The 21,198-nt window shown below is 39.1% G+C and overlaps 1 protein-coding gene across 2 annotated transcripts in view; it reads right to left on the reverse strand.

Annotated features, from left to right (window-relative positions):
- Positions 1 to 345: 345 nt before the first annotated feature.
- The window catches only part of CNRIP1 (cannabinoid receptor interacting protein 1), a 34,235-nt gene continuing 13,382 nt past the window's right edge, over positions 346 to 21,198 (reverse strand). Inside the window, exons 3-4 of one of the 2 annotated variants that reach the window (XM_070798893.1) lie at positions 4,867 to 4,985; positions 346 to 807 (exon numbers count right to left, since the gene is read on the reverse strand). In XM_070798893.1, the coding sequence (XP_070654994.1) occupies positions 789 to 807; positions 4,867 to 4,985 (138 nt within the window). In that variant the 3' untranslated portion in view covers positions 346 to 788. Of the gene's footprint in view, positions 808 to 4,866; positions 4,986 to 6,435; positions 7,432 to 21,198 lie in introns of those variants that run through there. The other variant, XM_019970418.2, reaches the window with a different exon arrangement.

Genomic DNA, 21,198 nt, shown 5'->3' on the forward strand with positions numbered 1-21,198 from the left:
GGCTATTTCAGCCTGGAGGTGACTCATGTCATTTCTGCTCATTGACCTGAACTCCTCTCACATGCCCCTACCCCCGTCATGAGAGTGCAATCCTGTCACGTGCCTAGAGAGCAAAGAGCTATAAACACGTTGTGGGCAGCACAAAATGACGACCCTGACATAAATAGACTCTTTCCAAGAACCACGCACCTTAATCCTGTCATCATTAATGATACTAACATGAAAAGACATATTCACTTTAAGAAATGTCGGACAGAAAACTCAGATGCTTTTCCTTTCTCATCCACTTGCCTACTTTCAGTCTCCTTTAAAGGGAGCAGAACTAATCTGTTAAAGGCTAGTAAATCCCAAACTTCCTGCTTTTTTTTTTTTTCAGCTAGTCAGCCAGCCAGCTAGCTCTTTCTAGAATCTCATTGCTTTTTTATTGAGTCAGCTCATTTTCACCAAGTTAGTCAGAATACATGGAAGTCATCCAGGGAACTTCAGAAAATCAGGAGTTAGATGGGAGCTGGTGACAGTTTTCAGAAATGGGGTCATCAAATAAAGCATTTGAATAAAGATGATTTCAGAAAAATTCTGGACTCAACATTTTAAAGGAGTCAGGAAAGACTTCATTGCTGAGATGACATTTAAGTTGGCACTCGAAGGCATCTGCTAGGTAGAAAATGGAGCAGGGCATTCCAAGCAGAGGGTACAGGCTGTGTGATGCCAAGGAAACTGAACCAGCTCTGACTATCTGAAGGAGAATCAGAGATCCACATGGCCAGAGGCTGGAGTGCCTGTCAGGATTACTGTTCTAGAACGAGACTGGGGCCAAAAATATTGTCATATTTTTCACTTGTCAGTAAATAAAATACCATGCTTTTATTTGGTATTAATACCAAATAAATACCATACTTGCTAAGAAAATATTTGAACTGTGGTGTTGGAGAAGACTCTTGAGAGTCCCTTGGACTGCAAGGAGATCCAACCAGTCCATTCTGAAGGAGATCAGCCCTGGGATTTCTTTGGAAGGAATGATGCTAACGCTGAAACTCCAGTACTTTGGCCACCTGATGCGAAGAGTTGACTCATTGGAAAAGACTCTGATGCTGGGAGGGATTGGGGGCAAGAGGAGAAGGGGACGACAGAGGGTGAGATGGCTGGATGGCATCACTGACTCGATGGATGTGAGTCTGGGTGAATTCTGGGAGTTGGTGATGGACAGGGAGGCCTGGCTTGCTGCGATTCATGGGGTCGCAAAGAGTCGGACACGACTGAGCGACTGAACTGAACTGAACTGAACTGAATGCTCTAACAGTAGTTCCTATGACTTTTAAGAGTAAAGTTTCTCTCCAAGTAATCTGTTTCTAGAGAACTGTAGGTTTCTAACTAAATACAGAGTTTCTAGGAATGGAATACTTCTATTTATTGACAATAATTTAGAGTCATCTATATCAGATCAGATCAGATCAGCCGCTCAGTCATGTCCGACTCTTTGTGACCCCATGAATCCCAGCACGCCAGGCCTCCCTGTCCATCACCAACTCCCAGAGTTCACTGAGACTCACGTCCATAGAGTCAGTGATGCCATCCAGCCATCTCATCCTCTGTCGTCCCCTTCTCCTCCTGCCCCCAATCCCTCCCAGCATCAGAGTCTTTTCCAATGAGTCAACTCTTCACATCAGGTGGCCAAAGTACTAGAGTTTCAGCTTTAGCATCATTCCTTCCAAAGAAATCCCAGGGCTGATCTCCTTCAGAATGGACTGGTTGGATCTCCTTGCAGTCCAAGGGACTCTCAAGAGTCTGCTCCAACACCACAGTTCAAAAGCGTCAATTCTTCGGCGCTCAGCTTTCTTCACAGTCCAACTCTCACATCCATACATGACCACAGGAAAAACCATAGCCTTGACTAGATGAACCTTTGTTGGCAAAGTAATGTCTCTGCTTTTGAATATGCTATCTAGATTTCATCAATCCACAGTAATTTTTTGAGGGAAAAGCATTGACCTAGTAGACTGCAAATAAAGGAAGGCAAAACCACCAGTTAAAAAAAGTAAACACTGCAGGAATGTGGGCACATGATGAAGTCATTTTAAATACAATGTGTCAGGAGGAAGGTTTTTGCATGGGACATATTATTTAATCCTAACACACTTTGGAAAGTGGATAGTAATATCACCAGTTTGCAAATGAGAAAACTGAGGAACAAATAGTTTCTTATAAAATCATCTGTTTAAGCTTGAGCGTTATTTTTCAACATCTGAGACATTGTTTTTTCCCTATAAAACAGAGATTTGACATGTGCTGCCTACCTCATAGAGCTGTTGGGAGGATTAAAAGAAATAACAAACAGAACTTTTGACATCAATCTCAACCTTTCTCTGGTTTTAAGTTTTCTGATTCGGTCCTGATGTTTACATATTATTAAGAACTGGCTCTTTGTAAAAGAGATTCTATGAAGCCTGTTGGTGGAGAAAGTCTTTCCCTAATATATCTGAAAATATACTGATTCAAACTATTTGTTTTTAAGTAATTAAAAATATTGTCTTTACATGCATTCTTCTCCTTTTCCTTCTTCTACTTCTCCTTTTCCTCCTCTCCTCCTTTCCCTCCTCTTCCCCTTCTCCTTCTTCTTCTTCCTCCTCTTCTTCCTCTTCCCCTTCTCTTTCTTCCTCTTCTTCTCCTTCTTCTCTCCTTCTCCTTCTTCATGTTTTATATAAAATCAAAGCACAAACTTTGACCATTACCCATCTATGGAGCATCTTTTTAAACACCTTCAGTTTTTCTCTTTGCATTTTAATGGTTTTAGTGGAAAATGTATTTTTTCCCCTGTCTTTTAAAATAACATCTCATGGACAGAGGAGTCTCGCAGGCTACAGTCCATGGGTCGCAAAGAGTTGAACATGACTGGGCCCAAACACACCAAGTAATAATGTTATGTGTCCGTCACAGTTAATTTTATATGCATTAACTTACTTAATCTTCACAACAACTCTTTCTTTAAGGTAAATACTGTTATTATCTCCATTTTCCAACTGAGAAAATGGAAGCAAAGAGATAGTAAGTGACTTGCCTAAGATCACACAGTTAATAAGAGGCTGAGTCAGGTTATGAATCGAGGGATCTTGGCTCCAGACTGAACTCTTAAAAAACACTGGGTCACGATGTAACATTTCTGAAGATAATGGATCACCATCCTAAATAAATCAGAGTCATGATTATGTATATCAATTTTTATTGATGTCCACAGAAACTATTGTTTAATTCAGAACTATGTCCCTATCTATTATGCTTTTTGACTTACCTTCTTTCAATATTTTTTCTCTTTGTCCTCTCTCTGTGAAAAAATTATTTTCAGTATATAAACCTACAAATTGCCATCTTTCCTCTAGTTATTCTGCTCCCAATTTTCTAAGAGCCAGAGACCAGGTCACCCTTTAAGCTAGAACTGTCTTTAAAATATGAGTCATGAGGTCTTGAGAGAAGACCTAAGCCTTTAGTGATTGGACTTTGTGACACCTGTGATGGAGATCTTCACTTTTGGGCATGTTTTCTGTCCTCAACTGGGATTCTGGATGGTTTAGATGGCTGGATAAGTGACTTCTCAATAAGCAAGGTGTCACAAAATAGAAATTCAAGGCATTTCTACTCTTCCACCTGTTCCAAAGTGTTTCAGTCATCATGGTAATTGGAAGGATGGCCTAGTTCCTCAAGCTTCTGGGTAGCCATCCGATGCTTGGAAGTAGAGAGACGTGGCTACAACTTGTATAAAAATAGCCCTTCCAGATGGTCGAGGGGCAAAGTTACAACTCAGCAGCTTGATATAGCTGAGCACTTGAATTTAGGAGTAGGAGGCGAGCTATGCCGAGAAGTAGCCAGAGAGACTGGGCTTGAGTCCAATCATAAGTAGAACAGGAGATGCCAGGAGAGATCACTTAACGTGGCAGATTAGCTGTTAAGATTTCCTGTTTACTTCATCTTCATCCTCTCCTCACCTCCCTTGATTCAACCTTACCTCCTAGCCTCAAGGGAAACACACACACACACACACACTTAAACGAAATAAGGGGTACAAAGTAGTGGTATAAACCATGAATCTTAATGTGTGTTAGAATTCCACTAGCCAGCTCATTTTAGTCACAAGCAGAATAATGGGGAACACTGAAACCCACCCAGCATGTCTCTAGGACTCGGACCCCCCAGCTTCTGGGTCGGAGTTCATCTTCTCTCTCTTTGGTGGGAGGGTGTGTCCAGTGATATGGGCCATATTTCCCCCAGCCCTACCTTAAGTCATTCCAAACTCAAAACTGGAAGCCTCTAGTTAGAAAAAAAACAAAAACATGGAAAATGACCAAAGTCACGATACTGCTTCTACCTCTCAAAACAAATACTAAGGCTCTGATGAATGAGTCACTAGCTTGTTTCCCAAATGAGAATACTGACTCAGCAAATGTTTCAACAGGCTAAGATATGTGGTTTTCACATTTACTCCACCTTCTAATAACTCTGCATTTCCCCTGAATATTCTGGAAGAAAACTTAAGCCTCTGCCTGTAGTAAATCTATTACTTTAAATATCTCAATGTTTGAAGTCAAGTGTTAACTTTTAAAACACAGTAATTAGGAATGGATTAATGCTAACATGTAGCAGCAGTTGTAACAGACACTGCCATTTTTGAAAAACAAGAGAATTGAGAAGCATACTCTTCTCTTTTAATACCACTCACGATTAGCCCAAATCCAAGGCATTGCTGGGCCCTGCTGGCAGTCCAGCCTCATTGCAGGTAAGTAACATACAGGTGCAGAAGTTCCGCGGCCAGTCTTCCAAATTCATTTCTACAACAGTCCCAGGCTTCCCTGAAAGCTCAGTTGGTAAAGAATCTACCTGCAATGCAGGAGACCCCGGTTCAATTCCTGGGTTGGGAAGATCTCCTGGAGAAGGCATAGGCTACCCATTCCAGTATTCTTGGGCTTCCTTTGTGGCTCAGCTGGTAAAGAATCCGCCTGCAATGTAAGAGACCTGGGTTCAGTCACTGGGTTGGGAAGATCCCCTGGAGATGGGAAAGGCTCCCCACTCCAGTATTCTGGCCTGGAGGATTCCATGGACTGCATAGAGTCGGACACAACTGAGTGAATTTCACTTTCACTTTTCATTCTTACATGGAAGGTTCACAGGCAGCAAGAAACAAATCCCCAACTAACTTTTTCCAACCCAGTAGGATTTGTGCTTCCCAAGTGAACATTACATATTGTTACCAAGTGGTAAGTTACTTTTCTTTTCTCCCTCATCTATGTGCAAATATATTTATATATATTAAAAAAAATTTTTTGGCCACACTGCATGGCATGTGGGATCCTAGTTCCCTGACCAGGGATCAAACCCAAGCCCTCCTGCATTAGAAGCACAGAGTCTTAACCACTGGACAGTCAGGGAATTTCCATTAAGTCACTTTTCAAGAGAATGGTTCTTTGCCTTTTAGAGATTTATCCTCAACCTGCATGGATATTGGCTTTGTGCCAGGTGTCTTGCAGTATCTGGGAGCAGGCAAGGAGGCCTCTACCTTATTGGACACGCACAGTTACAGAGCCACATCCTCAAACAGCTCAGCTACATGGCTGGCTGATGGGGGACTGGTCACCCTGGAAGAAGGAATGGAGACAAGGAGAGGGACATTTTTTGACTGTTCACCAAGAACTCAAGCCTGCGTTTGCTTTGTTGGAGCCAGCTGGAGTATTCCCTGTGTAAGGGTCAGAATTGATCAATGAGTAAGTGTGCTAATTCTACTCCAGGTATATCCCCCTGGCCTTGCAACATATGTGGAGATCTTGTAACAGAGAAAAATAAACTTGGCTTCATATGGGATCTGTTCCTTTAGCTCCAATCTTTGTGTTCTGTTGCCTGTGCTTTGTCATGCTGGCTCTGTACTTTTGTAAAAGAATGTGGCCTACAGTCTGAAATACACAGGAAAGCCCATTCTCAAGGCTCTGACCTTTCAAAGTGTACCAGTTTTCTAATCAGAGAGAGATCAAAGTGTACCAGTTTTCTAATCAGAGAGAGATTAAAAGGTTGCAGAACATAGAGAATAACATTTGTTTTGTTGGAGGTTTGCAGAACACCATGACCTGACCTATGCAGACAGCTGCAAGTAAAATGACTCCGACATAAAGAAGTTTGCAACAATCAGCCACGTTTCCTCCCTTTTTAGTATTCTGAAGGATGCCTGAATTCAACTCAGGTAAGATGGTTCTTTGGGACACTAGTCCACCATCTTCTTGGGTTGCTGGCTTTCCAAATGAAGTTCTATTCTTTGACCCGACACGTCATCTCTTGATTTATTGACCTGTCATGCAGTTAGCAGTACCAGTTTGGACTCGGGAACAGTCTTAGTAGAGCTGACCTGAAGCAGAGGTCTACCTGCTGAACATTGCCCAAACTAAGAAGGTAAGTCAAGGATGATTTTCAATATCTTTATTAAGAAATATCAAAAGTTGATTACATTTCCATACACAGTTTTACAAAGTTCAAGTGGAGGGGAATGTAGGGAGGCCATCAGTATGCCTGTTTGGACACTACAATCACTTACCAAAAAGGTGACCTTGTCACTTTTGGTCATCTTAACAGTGGTCCACACAAGCTCTCTCCCACTTTCACTAGGCCACAGCACAATACATTACTTGGGTTTTACTAAGTTATAAATCCTTAAACATTTGTCCTTTTCTTCTGTCATTATCCTTCCCTGAAAAAGCCAAGCTGTTTGTAGAAAGCACAACACTTGAGTCCCATTGACTGCTGTTTGCATCACATTTTCACAAAGCCTGCTTTGAGAGTTGGAAAACATTGCAAGTTACATGTTACCACAGCACACTTGGGATGGAACCCACACACATTGTTATTTTTTATTTAACATTTAACAAAAAAGAGGGAAGCACTCAACTTGGAAACAAAACAGCACAGTCATCATTGGAGAAGTTAAGTGCCGGACAGGGCCTGAAGATTCCAGGAAGCTCCTCCAAGAGGTCACCAGGGTGACCAGGAACAACTGGAGGCAGGGATATCAATACAGAATACAGAAAGAGAGCCCCTTAGGGAGGGAACATCACAATCTTTTGTGTCAGGGATACTGAATCAAAGGGAATTACACTTTCAAAAATAATCGGGGCTAATGGGTCCTTGGCACCCGACAGGACACAGCAGTGGTGTGGTGTGCCTCGGTGAAGGCTTGTGCTGGGTTGTCTAAAGTGGATCTCTGAAGAGACTGTCCAGCAGCATCAGAAAGTGCTGTCTTCAGAGGAAGGACTCCTTATTCACCCACATGAGACTGCGGGTCTCGTTGGGCTTGCACTCATACTCAATGACAGAGAAGGGACTTCCCCACTGGCAGTGATCTCGCTTGTGGTAATTGTAGAACTTGACCTGCCACATCGTCTCGAAGGTCCCAATGTCAGTGAACTGAGGGAAGAGAAGCACACCCCATCAAAAACTCATTCTGCCACTAGCAGTAGACAGCTGATGTTCGTGGGAGAGGTGTTAATAGGGAAGAACAAATCTGACTCCATTTTAGAGCTGTTTCTTTTACTTTAACCTTCACATTCTATTGTTTTTGCTTCGAGGTAAGAATGTTACCTGAAATACACAGGATAGCCAATTTTCAAGGTTCTGACTTTTAAGAGTACACTTTTCTACTCATATGGAGGTAAAATGTTGCAGAACAGAGAGTAACATTCATCTTGTTGGAGGTTTCCGGTAACGTTGTGACCTGACCGATGTGGACTGCTGCAAGAACAAAGGAAGCCTGCGCCAAGAGGTTTGCAACGACTAACTCTCCTCCCTACACTCTGCCCCCTTGCGTTTTAGTAACCAGTATAATTACTCCAGGCTCCTGTGATAAAAGCTTAGGCCTTTTACTCTAACGAAGGATCTTCCTCTGTTACAAGAGAGATTTTCCTGAAAAGCTATCTGTAAGTCATTTATTTCTCTATAAAATCATATTCCCATTGCACTTATTGCATTTGCTATGATATTGCCTTTAATAAAAATAACTCCCCAAATGTATATGTTTCCCAAATTTAAGTTCTGGAAATGACTCTTAGAATCTCAGAATTTCAGAGCTTGCCACAGAAGGGAGATTGGGAAGAGAAGAGAGGGAATGGTGTTTACTGATTGTTTTTGGTTTCTATTTCAAAAAACAGTTGTACAAAATAACGTGTGTATAACATGACTAAACATAACATACAACTGCCCTCCCATCATTAATTTCAACTCCAGGAAAACCTATTTTATTGAAAGCATTTCCTTGTTAAAGACGCTAACTTTCAAGTACTATTGTTTATAAGCCATGCCCATGCCTCAGGTTTTGATTATACATTATCCAAAGCCACAGTTGAGTACCTACTGTGTGCCTTGCACATAGAAAAATTTGTATAAGGGATGCTCCTTGTTCCCAAGAAATTTGCCTTCTTCTTCCAGAAGACAGGCCCTGAAAACACTGCACAGAATCCTCCAGAGTCATGAGCACACAATTCTCATGTAGCTGAGAAGAGGGTACAGAATACCCTAGAGGCCACTGGGCAGGGGCTCAAGTGGCCTGCAGGGTAGCCTGACCCTGCCACCATCTCCTGGAGCTATTTAGGGGACCTGGCATTAAATAGCATGATGCCTGTTGTTATTTTCTCCTCTGACCCTCCCTTGTCATGGGAGGAGACAGGCACTGACTTAGTAGGGTTCTTAGACTTGTCAGGAGCCAGAAGACGTGGAGGGGGGAGGGCAGGGAGCAATAGGAGCCTTCTGCTTGCGGCTGCCACAGGGGGAGGGTGATCAGGTGCTTCCCAGATAGCTTTCCAAGATGCTTTCAAAATTATATCCTGCACCATTGCCTCATCTTGTTAATCTGATCCCAAAACAAGGTTTGGCTTGCCTTTGGAAAATTTGCTTGACTTGTAACAGTGGATGATGTACCTCGAGTCCACAAATCTTCTCTCAGCTAAGAAAATGAAGTCTCTCTTTTTAGAAAGGAATGACTTAAAGACCTGTGCACAAATATGCAGCTTTATTCACAAAAGCCCTAGACTGGAATCAACCCAAATGTTCCATCATTTACCTGCTGATAGACACATTTTGGTATATCTATTAATATAAAAAGGCTTTTTACTTAACAATAAAATAGAACATACTGATTCAGGCAGCAATAAGGTTGGATTTCAAAGTCATGCTGAGCAAAAGAATCCAGACCCCAAAGAATATATGTACTATATGATTCCATATATGTTTGTACATATATATGTGTATCTATATAGTTTATAGTGATAGAATGCCAGGCTCCTCTGTCATGGAGTTTTCCAGGCCAGAATACTGGAGTGGGTTGCCAGTTCCTACTCCAGGGGATCTCCCTGACTCAGGGATTGAAACTGCATCTCTTGTGTGTCCTGCACTGCAGGTGGATTCTTTACCTGCTGAGCCATCAGGGAAGCCCCAGAATATAATCTATGCTGAGAGGAAATATCTGTGGTTACATAGGCTACCTGAGGTAGGAGGAGGGGATAGATGATTGATGAAAATGTGCCACAGGCAACTTTTTGCAGGTGACGGACACATTTTACATCTTGATTGGGGTGGTGGTTACAAGAGCACATGTATGTGTTTGTTAAAACTCATTGATCAGTATACTTAAAATGGGTATATTTATTAAATGTAAACTATACAACAAAGTTGATTAAAAATTAAAAATATTGATTTTTAATGAGCAACAAGGAGACAGGTATTCTTAACCCTGCCAGTGGGAACTGAATTACACAGCCTTTTGGAAGGGTAATTTGTATCAAGTAAAGCTGTGAACATAACTTGGGTATAGCAATTTCACTTATAATTTATCTTGACATCACAGGGTTCAGAATAGTGAAAAACTAAATACTAAATTTCCATCCTTAATTAATTATGGCATATCTATATAGTGGGATACTATGTAACAATTCTAAATGTAAATATTTAAATAAAAAATTTCTATTATTCTGTATTGTCACCTGAACTAAGCAGAGTACCAACAAGACTGTCTAGCATTAATTTCATTAAAATTATACATGTTACAGACTTTCCTGGTGGTCCAGTGGTTAAGAATCTGCCTGCCAGTGTAGGGACATGAGATCAGTCCCTGGTCCAGGAAGATCCCACATGCCGTGCAGCAACTAAGCCCACATGCCACAACTAATGAGCCTGTGCTCTAGAGACTATGAGAAGCGACTACTGAGCCAGGGGCTACAACTACTGAACCCCATGCCCTAGAACCTAGGCTCTGCAACAAGAGAAGTCACAGCAACGAGAAGCCCGTGCACCACAACTAGAGAGGAGCCCCCACTCTCCGCAACTAGAGAAAGCCTGCATGCAACGCAGACCCAGTGCAGCCAATAAATAAATTACATTTAAAAAATTATACATGTTACTGCTGATGGAATAAGTTTAATTTTCTTCTATGTACTTATTGGTACTTTAAAGATTTAATGATCAAATTTTACTTTTATAATCAGAAAAAATGTTAAGCCAAATTGTATTTACAAGTTTTACCAAATAGCTAATATCCTTAACATAAAATATGTGAAGAACTACTAAGAACATTTGGATAAAACTGAACAGTTCATTAAAACAATTGGCTAACTCTGAAAAATATTCAAATGTAGTATTATTAGTAATTAAAGAGATACAAACTTTCAGAGTTTTGTAACTTGCTCACCTATCAACTTAGCAAATATTTTCAAATACCAGAAGCAATTTAAGCCTAAAACCTTAGGAAAGTTATTATGAGAAATGGTGGTATATCTGTACCCTGAATATGTATAACCTCCACACAGAAATTTAGGTGTTTTTTTTAAATGTATTATTTATTTAGTTTTGCCTCTGCTGGGTCTTCGCTGTTGTGCAGGCTTTTCTCTAGTTGTGGCGAGTGGGGGCTATGCTTTGGTTGTGGTGCCCGAACTTCTTACTGCGGTGGCTCCTTGTTGGGCGCATGTGCTCTGAGGCATGTGCGCTTCAGTAGTTGCAGCACATGGGCTCAGTAGCTGTGGTCGGTGGACTCTAGAGAGCAGGCGCAGTAGCTGTGGCACACAGGCTTAGTTGCCCAGGGGCATGTCGAATCCTTCCTCATCAGGGATTGAAACTGTGTCTTCTGCATTGGCAGATGGGTTCTTTACCACTGAGCCCCCAGGGAAGCCCAGGAATTTAGTTTTAATGATGACAGAAGATGATTAAAACAATGTTAACAGAAAAGAGATGGCTGAAAATGAGCTCAAATACACTAGGATGTATAGAGAAAAGAAAAAGGAAAAATATTAACAATAGTTCCCAAAGTAAACTTTCTCTATCTTTCTACTTAGATTTTCTGCAATAAATGTTACTCTTATAAGCAGAAAGAATATTTTAAATGGTGAAATGGATCTATCACCCCTGAAAAATTAACATAAATATCCCTCAAACCCTAGGGATTTAATAAAACCTATTAAGGATACATATATCCTAATGAAAACATTACAACTTTGTTTATAATACCACCCTTAAGTGGTAATAATAAACTGGTATCTCATTTTACAAATCACCGAGATAACTTACTATTACTTTTGACCAACGTAGGATACTGTACATTTTAAGTGCAACTGAATTAAGTTATAAAAATATTTTATAAACACCAACTAAACTTTCTCAGGAGCAGCTTGAAACAAGGTTAGGTAAGTGGGAGAAACAATACTGCAGCCTTTTTGGAACTAGATATAAATAAAAGTTAGTCACAAAAACAAATAAAGATGATTATGACCACAGGCAATGAACAAAAATGAAAGCCCTTAAGGCACTACACTTACATCTGAGTAACCTTACAACTAAGAAAGTCTCCATCCAAGAATTCTCAGTAACACAGTACACCAAAACAGAAATATGTTGACAGCAAGTCACAGCTAAAAATTCTACTCTGTGGAGAAGGAAATGGCAACCCACTCCAGTATTCTTGCCTGGAAAATCCCATGGACAAAGGAGCCTGGTGGGCTGCAGTCCATGGAGTCACAAAGAATCAGGACTGAGTGACTGAGTGCGCGTGCACACACACGCACGCACGCACACACACACACACACACACAACTTCTGGACATTAGCTGATCTGACCTGCAGGAGACTAAGAGCCTGAGGTTGAAACTTGTAAGGCAACCCCCCAGGTGAACTCTGAACTTCACTAGCTAGCTCCTCTCTGTAGGCAGAGTGCGGTGAAATAGAGACTGTAAGAGAGAACTGTGCTGTTATTCCTGTCTGAGGTCGTACTCCAAATCCTCTTTCATAAGAAAGACCTGATTTTGATGAACTTCTTTAACGTGATCGTGTCGAGTTCATTGGTGTTAGCGTCCTCTTTGCTGTGATCAGCAGACTGATTTGAGAGTCGTATCATCACTGTGTAATGAGACTGGACACCACTGTTTGCCTTCTTTTCCTGTCATCATGTGTGTGCGGGTTGGGGGAGAGGGAATCCATTCCAGATTCATGAATAAATGATTTTTAAAATTTTGCCCTGAAAAAAAAAATTCTACTCTGTTTCTCTTTTATTAATGTTGGATTCAAGGTCATGTTATAGTAAACTTAACTGCTGGTGACTAGGCATTATTTTCCTCTCTCCCACATCTTAATTGTTTTAACTTCTCATAAGCGCTCTTTGTAGTCTTCCTTCTGAAGCTCTATTTCCTGGCCATCTCTACCTAACTCAGGATTTCTTCTGTTCTGGCTAAGAACAGATGGGGTCTTCAAAGCTGACATTGTTTTTGAAGAACAGAAACAACTACACAGCTCTCTACCCGCTCCCAACCCATCTGTGCCTTCCAAGGAAAATCTACCCAGGCAAGCTCCCCAGTGATGCAATTAGACACAGTATAATTCTGTGCATTTAATAGCTCTCTTTTTTAAAATACACAATTACTATCATTTAATCTCATTCAGTCTTGTGACTGGTTTTAACATCTCCATTTTGTGGATGAAAGAACTAATTCAGAGAGGTTACGTGAGTTGCTCTAGTACTGTGCAGCCAGCTAGTGGTAGGAGCAAGTCAAGAAGCTAGGTTTCCTCATTTTCATCTAGAAACTGATAACCAGTGTACAAGCAAATGAGCTATAAGCTACTGAACAGTGTTTCTTTTTCCTCCCTGAATGAGAAGAACATCTATGAATCGTCATGTGTAGAATGTTTTAGGACGCCACTACAGACTGACTGTATCTCCCCAAAACTCATATGGTGAAGCCTAAATCCCCAGTGACGGTATTGGAAGTGGGATCCTCCAGAAGTAATTACAGCGGGAAGATGGAGCCCTCATGAATAGAATTAGTGCCCTTATAAAAGTAGACATGAGAGGGATGATCTGTTTCTCTGTTCCTTATCTGTTTCTCCCATGCTAAGAAAGAAGCTGTCTATGAATCAGAACAGTGTTCTCATTAGACACCAGGTCTGCTGGCACCTTGATCTTGGATTTCCGGCCTCCAGAACTGTGAGAAATAAATATCTGGTGTTTAAACCACCCAGTTTATCGTATTCTGAAACTGACACTCTACTATACATCTGGACATTTTGTTTACTTTAGTGTTCTTACAAGTTACAAGCCTTGGTACACTTTAATTTCACAACCAATGTGAAGGGGAACCCATCAGATTCTAAGGAGAGGAGAATCATTTGTTGTCCTCAGTACTAAGTGAGGAATCTTGACTTGTTAATAAACAGTAAATATTTTATTAATTTTTTTTTTCTGTTGTGCTGGGTCTTTGTTACTCTGTGCAGGCTTTCCCTAAGGAGAGCAGGGGCTACTCTCTAGTTGCGGTACATGGGCTTCTCACTGTGGTGGCTTTTCCTGTTGAAGAGAAAAGGCTCTCGGCACAAAGGCTCTGGGTTGCAGCACTTGGGCTCGGTAGTTGTTGTATGGGTTCAGTAGTTGTGGCTCATGGGCTCTAGAGTGTGGGTTTAGTAATTGTAGCACATGGGCTTAGTTGCCCCATGGCATATGGAATCTTCCCGATTTGTGGATTGAACTCATGTCTCCTAAATTGGAAGGCAGATATTTAATCACTGTACCACCAAGGAAGTCCTGAAGAATTTGTTTTAAACAATTTCTGTGGTGGTCTTACAACCATATGACCTAGAATCCCCAGAGTACTTCTCTCTATTCACCATTCTACTCAATTTCACCAGTGACTTGTGAAATTCATCAAGAATAAAGCGACTCAGAAATTCATTGACTTAGGAGCACAGAATGAACTTACTGTATTGATAGATGTTACTTCATTAGTAAACTAATTCAGTGTAAATAAGCATCTATAACTTTTACTGTGGTATGACCTACCAATTCCTACTGGATTCTGAACATCTCTATTCCTGTATCGTTTGAAGTTTTATTAGTAAATCCTTATTTTCCATTTCTCTTAGCTGAATAGATAGGGTTAAAAGTTCTAAGTCTTATAAGTATACCTAACTTCATAAGAAATTGCTAAACTTTCCCAAAGTGATTGTGCCATTTTACTTTCCCACCAGCAATATGAATTTCAGTTGTTCTATTGATACATTCTCTCCAAAAGCTGACATTGCCAGTTCTTTTAATTTTAACTGTATAGTAGTAAGAAGAAGAAAAGCAATAAAGAGCAGAAACGAATGAAACAGAAAAAGGAAAACAGTAAAGAAAAACTGATGAAACTAAAATCTTCTTTAAAAACTCTTTAAAATTGATAAAACTGAGCAGGAAAAAGAAGGCAAATTACCAATATTAGGAATGAAAGATGCTATCACTATTGATCCTATATTGGTAACAACATGGGATCCTTAGATTAGGAACAATGGTATACCAATAATGGGCTTCCCTGGTGGCTCAGTGGTAAAAACATCTGCCTGCCGATGCAGGAGACATGGGTTCAATCCCTGCATTGGGAAGATCCCTGGGAGAAGCAATGGTAACCCACTCCAGTATCCTTGTTTAGGAAATCTCCAGGACCGAGGAATCTGGCAGGGTGCAGTCCATTGGGTTGCAAAAGTGTTGGCCACAACCTAGAGACTAAACAACAACATATACCAATACATTTGGTGTACAAATGTACAAATTCTTTGAAAGACACAAACTATCACTAAATCTCTAACTACTAAAGAAATTGAATTTGTAATTAAAATTCTTCCCAGGAAGACAATTTCAGGCTCAGTGCCTTCATTGATAAATTCATACACTTAAAGGGAAAATACTGATTCTACGTAACAAAGGAAGGAATACGTCTCAATGCATTTTGTGAAGCCACTGTTACCCTGATACCAAAACCTGACCAGGATATTACGGGTAAAGGAAAGTTGCAGACAAAAATTCCTCATGGATTTATGCATAAAATTTACATATAATTTTATTTGCTTGAAATATTAGTAAATCAAATCCACCAATACATAATAAAGGATATTACACTGGGAGGTTTATCTTCAGAACTTAAGGATGGTTCAATATTTGAAAATCCATGTAATTTGCCATATTAACAAAATAAAGGAGAAACACTATGTAATCATATCAATAAATGCAGAAAGAACATGTGGTAATTCAACTGCCTTATACCTTATTTATACTTATACCATCCTTATTTATACCTTTTACCATCCTTATACTTTATTATCATATATATAATAAAAACTCTCACCAAACTAGGAATAGAAGAAAAGTTCTTCAGTCTGATTAAGGGCCATCAATAAAAAAAAATAGCTAACATCACCTTCAACGTTAAGTGAACTGAGTCCTTTCCCTATAAGATGGAAATAAGGCAAGGAGAGCAGTTGCTTCTATTCCTGTTCAGCATTGTATTAGTGGCCCTAAGTCAGTATCTTAAGGCAAGAGGGGGAAAAAGGGAAACAAAACTTTCAATTCACAATAAAAATATGTGTGCAAAAACTATGAAGCAATTAACAAGCAAATTCAGCAAGTTTGCAGGACCCAAAATCAATTTAGAGTAAATCATATTTCATAAAGAAATACACTAGCACTGAATTAGTAGTATTATTTTTACTATTTGCAAATTTTGTGGGTGAACATTGGCCTTGTGTTATTTATATATATATATTTATCAATAGTGAAATTATCATTCTTTAATATTTATTGATGATTTGCATTCCTTTAGCCTCTTTACTTTTTGCTTATTTTTCAATTTCCCATGTCCTTCTCTTTCAATTTCCTATGTCCAGTAAGGTTCTCTTTCTTACTGGTTTCTAAGAATTCTTTATATATGAAGTAACAGATTGTGCCAAAATATTAGAAAGAGTTGACATGAGGAACACATTTTACGTTTGGGAACGTATGTGTAAGCGGCACAACACAGGTTCACAACAGGCTCATGTACTGCTTGCCTCATTCCTCCAAACTCCCCCCAGTCTCCTGTCTAAGAGGGCCAGACAAAAGGGGAATAATGTGATGACTATCATAACGCAGACAGAATCTCCCTTTGAGCTCTCTCCTTGAAGGGACTAAGTGGAGAATTAGTCCCATTAAAGTACAAGTCAGCAATACTCTTTGAAATGGGGGTGGAGAGCTTTTAGAGTTGGGTGTTGTTGTTTAGTCACTAAGCCGTGCCCAACTCTTTTGTGACTCCATGGACTGTAGCCCTCCACCAGGCTCCTCTGTCTGTGGGATTTCCCAGGCAATAATACTGGAGTGGGTTGCCATTTCCTTCTCTAGGGGATCTTCCCCACCCAGGGATGGAACCCACATCCCCTCTGTCTCCTGTACTGGCAGGCAGGTTCTTTACCACTGAGCTGTCAGCGAAGGACTTAGAGTTGGGTATCATTCATTAATTCCTTGTACCAGGGCCTCTGGAATTATGTGAATAAAGAGATCACTGCCACTAATCTAAGTCAGATGGCATTTGATAACATCCTGAGTTCAGCTTCAGGGCTGCAGCATTGTCTGCACAGGCAGTGGTAAATCGAGGCAACACTGCTTAACCATCCATGTTATAAATAAGCTTTTCACGTGTCACCAAGTATCATTTGCCTTTTGGTTTAAATTGCCTTTTAAGGAAAATTTAATTTAACTTTGCTTACAATGTTTAATAGGAAACCTACATTTATGTAATCAGAGTTTTCCATTTTTAATCTTTGGATTTCTTCCATTTTTACCTTTGAATTTCTTCCATTTCTTTTAGGTTTAGATAGATTCTTTTCATTTTGATTTTTTTTTACAAAGTTGATGCTTTAGAGATAATCTCATAATCCATCTGAAATATTTTTTGATCACGAAAGAAGGAAAGGCATCAGGAAAGAAGAACAGAGCCTCCCAAATAGCCAATTTATCCTAGCATCATTTATCCAACGTTTAAAAATCTGAGAAACTATTTTGAGGTAACCTTAGACTTATAAGAAGTTGTTTTGGTGTCCCTTTAATTCAGCTTTCCTTGGTAGCTTCACCTACTTGATTAATTGACTTTACCTGGACATCTCAAGACTTCATTATTACTTGTGTAATTGGTTGTGTCAGCAATGTGTAATACTTAAGCTTGACAAAAGTTTTGTCATAGGATAGTGTTAAAGCATATGCAAGGCTTTCATCACTAAAATGAAATTTTCACTTAACATTTCAGCTGCTTACTTAATCAAGAAAACTTCTAATTTCAGTTAATAATTCTAATTTCAACTGTAATTGAATCAGCCTATCACTGATAAAATACAGATGCATGGCTAATGCACAAACCAAAAGCTGTATGATCATTGTTGGAACAATCAATCACCTGCTTCTTCTAGAGTAGAAATTATATTTAAGGACCTAGGCTTTACTGCTTGGACCCATAAAATGTGAAATACCATTTTAAATCTTTTGGAAATGATGTACAATATAAACATAAATCAAGTTTGAATTAGAGGAAAGTTAAATCACATAAAATCTAAAATTATGGGAAAGCCAAAATAGACTGTTGACTATGAAAAAATAACCATCTTCATTTTAAAAGAAGAAATCATAATAAAAAATGAAAAATTTTAGTGTAATTGTATTCCTATACAATGGAAAATAAAACAGAGCAAAAGTAAGAGAAATAGGATAGGTATGACAGATTTTTTTCTTTATTAGGAGTCTGTGATTTAAAAAAATAATTTTCAACAGAAGCATTGACAAAACATGAAAGAACAATCTACAGAAGAAACAAAATTAAATTGACATGTAGAAATGTTCATTCTTGTGATAGTGAAAAGTAAACTGGAAAATCTATTACATTTGAAGTGATTCTTGGTGATGTCATAATTATAACAAAGTCAGTAGGCTTCTTCATTGCTAGCAACATTGTAAAATAGTACGTACAACTTAAAAAAAAAACAAACACCAAAATGCCATATTGGAGAACAGCCTTAAAGATTCAGTTCTTTTGACCAAATATTTTTACTCAGATTGAGGTAGATATATATGTATATACATATATAAAATTTTACACTATAGCACTTTTTATGATGGGACAATCAATATATCTAATATCTGGGTAAATCTAATCGTGATACATTGTGATAGAGTCTTATATTACCATTAAAATTTTAAAAATATGTAGAAAGTTGGACAATATATATTAAAAATGATTACAACTATAGAATGTATTTATGTGGAAGTTAATCTGAAAATGAACCAAATAAAAATGTAGGGATTACCTGGTGCTTTAAAAGTTTGCTCACATTTCTGAATCTTGTCTTGATATTTCACAGTTTGTTAAAGAAACATGCAAATCCCCTGAGACGCTGGGATGCATTGCCACACTTCTCGGCATGCCTGTACCCAACCAGGAAGGAATCCTATATGGGTTTGTTGGGTTTCAGTCCTAGTTGGTGTCATCCTAAATGACAGTATTTGAGAATCTGACTTCTTCAGCAAATAACTAGTATCATACCCTATGGGTAAGTTTATAATTTTTATACCCTGTTAGGGCTGACAGTGGTCTTAGTGATCAAAGAGTAGAATCCACCTATTTGTATTAAAGAAACAGGCCCACTGAGTTAAGCCTGGGATCCCAATGCCTGGAATCACAGTTAATTATGGGGCTTCCCTCATGGCTCAGATGACAGAGAATCATCTGTAAAGCAGAAGACCTGGGTCAAGAATATCTCCTGGAGAAGGGAATGGCAACCCACTCCAGTATTCTTGCCTGGAGAATCCCATGGACAGAGGAACCTGGCAGACTACAGTCCATGGGGTTTCAAAGAGTCGGACACAACTGAGGGACTAACACAGTTAATTATAGAAGAAGATGGCCTCCTAATACCTTCATAACTTCCAGTTTTAATTCTCACATTCTAGAGGTTTCCTCAGGCACCCACACCACTGATGTTTCCCTTGATAAAGTATGTAATTTTAATAATCCAGGAACTTGCTGCTTAACTGACTGTATTTACCTGGATAGTTCACGGTTTTGGTGTTGCCTGTGAGAATATGGTATGTCTACACTTTTTAAAATTTGAGTCATAATAATGGTAACTTAAAAATGTCACAGGATAATGATGAAACTAGCTGAAAGCTTCACCACTAGAATGAACATTTGAATTCAATACCAGAGCTGCTAACATACAGAAAACCTCTAATTTCCATTGTTTTCCTGAGAATCAGCCTACTACAAATAAAACACAAATGCATGGCCAATGCTCAAACCTAACGCTATGTGATCACTGCTGGAACATTCAACTATCAATCACCTGCTTCTTCTAGAGTGGAAATTATATGGAAGAATCTAGGCTTTACAGATGGAACTCAGGATTCTTGAGTTAGAGCGTAGAGATTCTTTTCCCCAAAACACACCCCAAAGGCACTGAGTAACTTAAAAGCTCTCCAGCCTTTTAGCAGGTACCTGGACAGGCAATCCAGACTTACTGTGAATAATAAAATCTTTCTTTTTATGGATGTGTTTAAATTATACTCACATTAAAAAAAATACTGTGTTTCAGTCTCATTCAAAATAATGTAGATGATAATGATCAAAGGATCAATCCAAGAAGAAGATATAACAATTATAAACATATATGCACCCAACATGGGAGCACCACAGTACGTAAGACAAATGCTAACAAGTATGAAAGGAGAAATTAACAATAACACAATAATAGTGGGAGACTTTAATACCCCACTTACACCTATGGATAGATCAACTAAACAGAAAATTAACAAGGAAACACAAACTTTAAACGATACAATAGACCAGTTAGACCTAATTGATATCTATAGGACATTTCATCCCAAAACAATGAATTTCACCTTTTTCTCAAGCGCACATGGAACCTTCTCCAGGATAGATCACATCCTGGGCCATAAAGCTAGCCTTGGTAAATTCAAAAAAATAGAAATCATTCCAAGCATTTTTTCTGACCACAATGCAGTAAGATTAGATCTCAATTACAGGAGAAAAACTATTAAAAATTCCAACATATGGAGGCTGAACAACACGCTGCTGAATAACCAACAAATCACAGAAGAAATCAAAAAAGAAATCAAAATTTGCATAGAAACGAATGAAAATGAAAACACAACAACCCAAAACCTGTGGGACACGGTAAAAGCAGTCCTAAGGGGAAAGTTCATAGCAATACAGGCACACCTCAAGAAACAAGAAAAAAGTCAAATAAATAACCTAACTCTACACCTAAAGCAACTAGAAAAGGAAGAAATGAAGAACCCCAGGGTTAGTAGAAGGAAAGAAATCTTAAAAATTAGAGCAGAAATAAATGCAAAAGAAACAAAAGAGACCATAGCAAAAATCAACAAAACCAAAAGCTGGTTCTTTGAACGGATAAATAAAATTGACAAACCATTAGCCAGACTCATCAAGAAACAAAGGGAGAAAAATCAAATCAACAAAATTAGAAACGAAAATGGAGAGATCACAACAGACAACACAGAAATACAAAGGATCATAAGAGACTACTATCAACAATTATATGCCAATAAAATGGACAACGTGGAAGAAATGGACAAATTCTTAGAAAAGTACAACTTTCCAAAACTCGACCAGGAAGAAATAGAAAATCTTAACAGACCCATCACAAGCATGGAAATTGAAACTGTAATCAAAAATCTTCCAGCAAACAAAAGCCCCGGTCCAGACGGCTTCACAGCTGAATTCTACCAAAAATTTAGAGAAGAGCTAACACCTATCCTGCTCAAACTCTTCCAGAAAATTGCAGAGGAAGGTAAACTTCCAAACTCATTCTATGAGGCCACCATCACCCTAATACCAA

Source organism: Bos indicus, chromosome 11 (assembly GCF_029378745.1).
Source record: "Bos indicus isolate NIAB-ARS_2022 breed Sahiwal x Tharparkar chromosome 11, NIAB-ARS_B.indTharparkar_mat_pri_1.0, whole genome shotgun sequence".
Taxonomy (NCBI): domain Eukaryota; kingdom Metazoa; phylum Chordata; class Mammalia; order Artiodactyla; family Bovidae; genus Bos; species Bos indicus.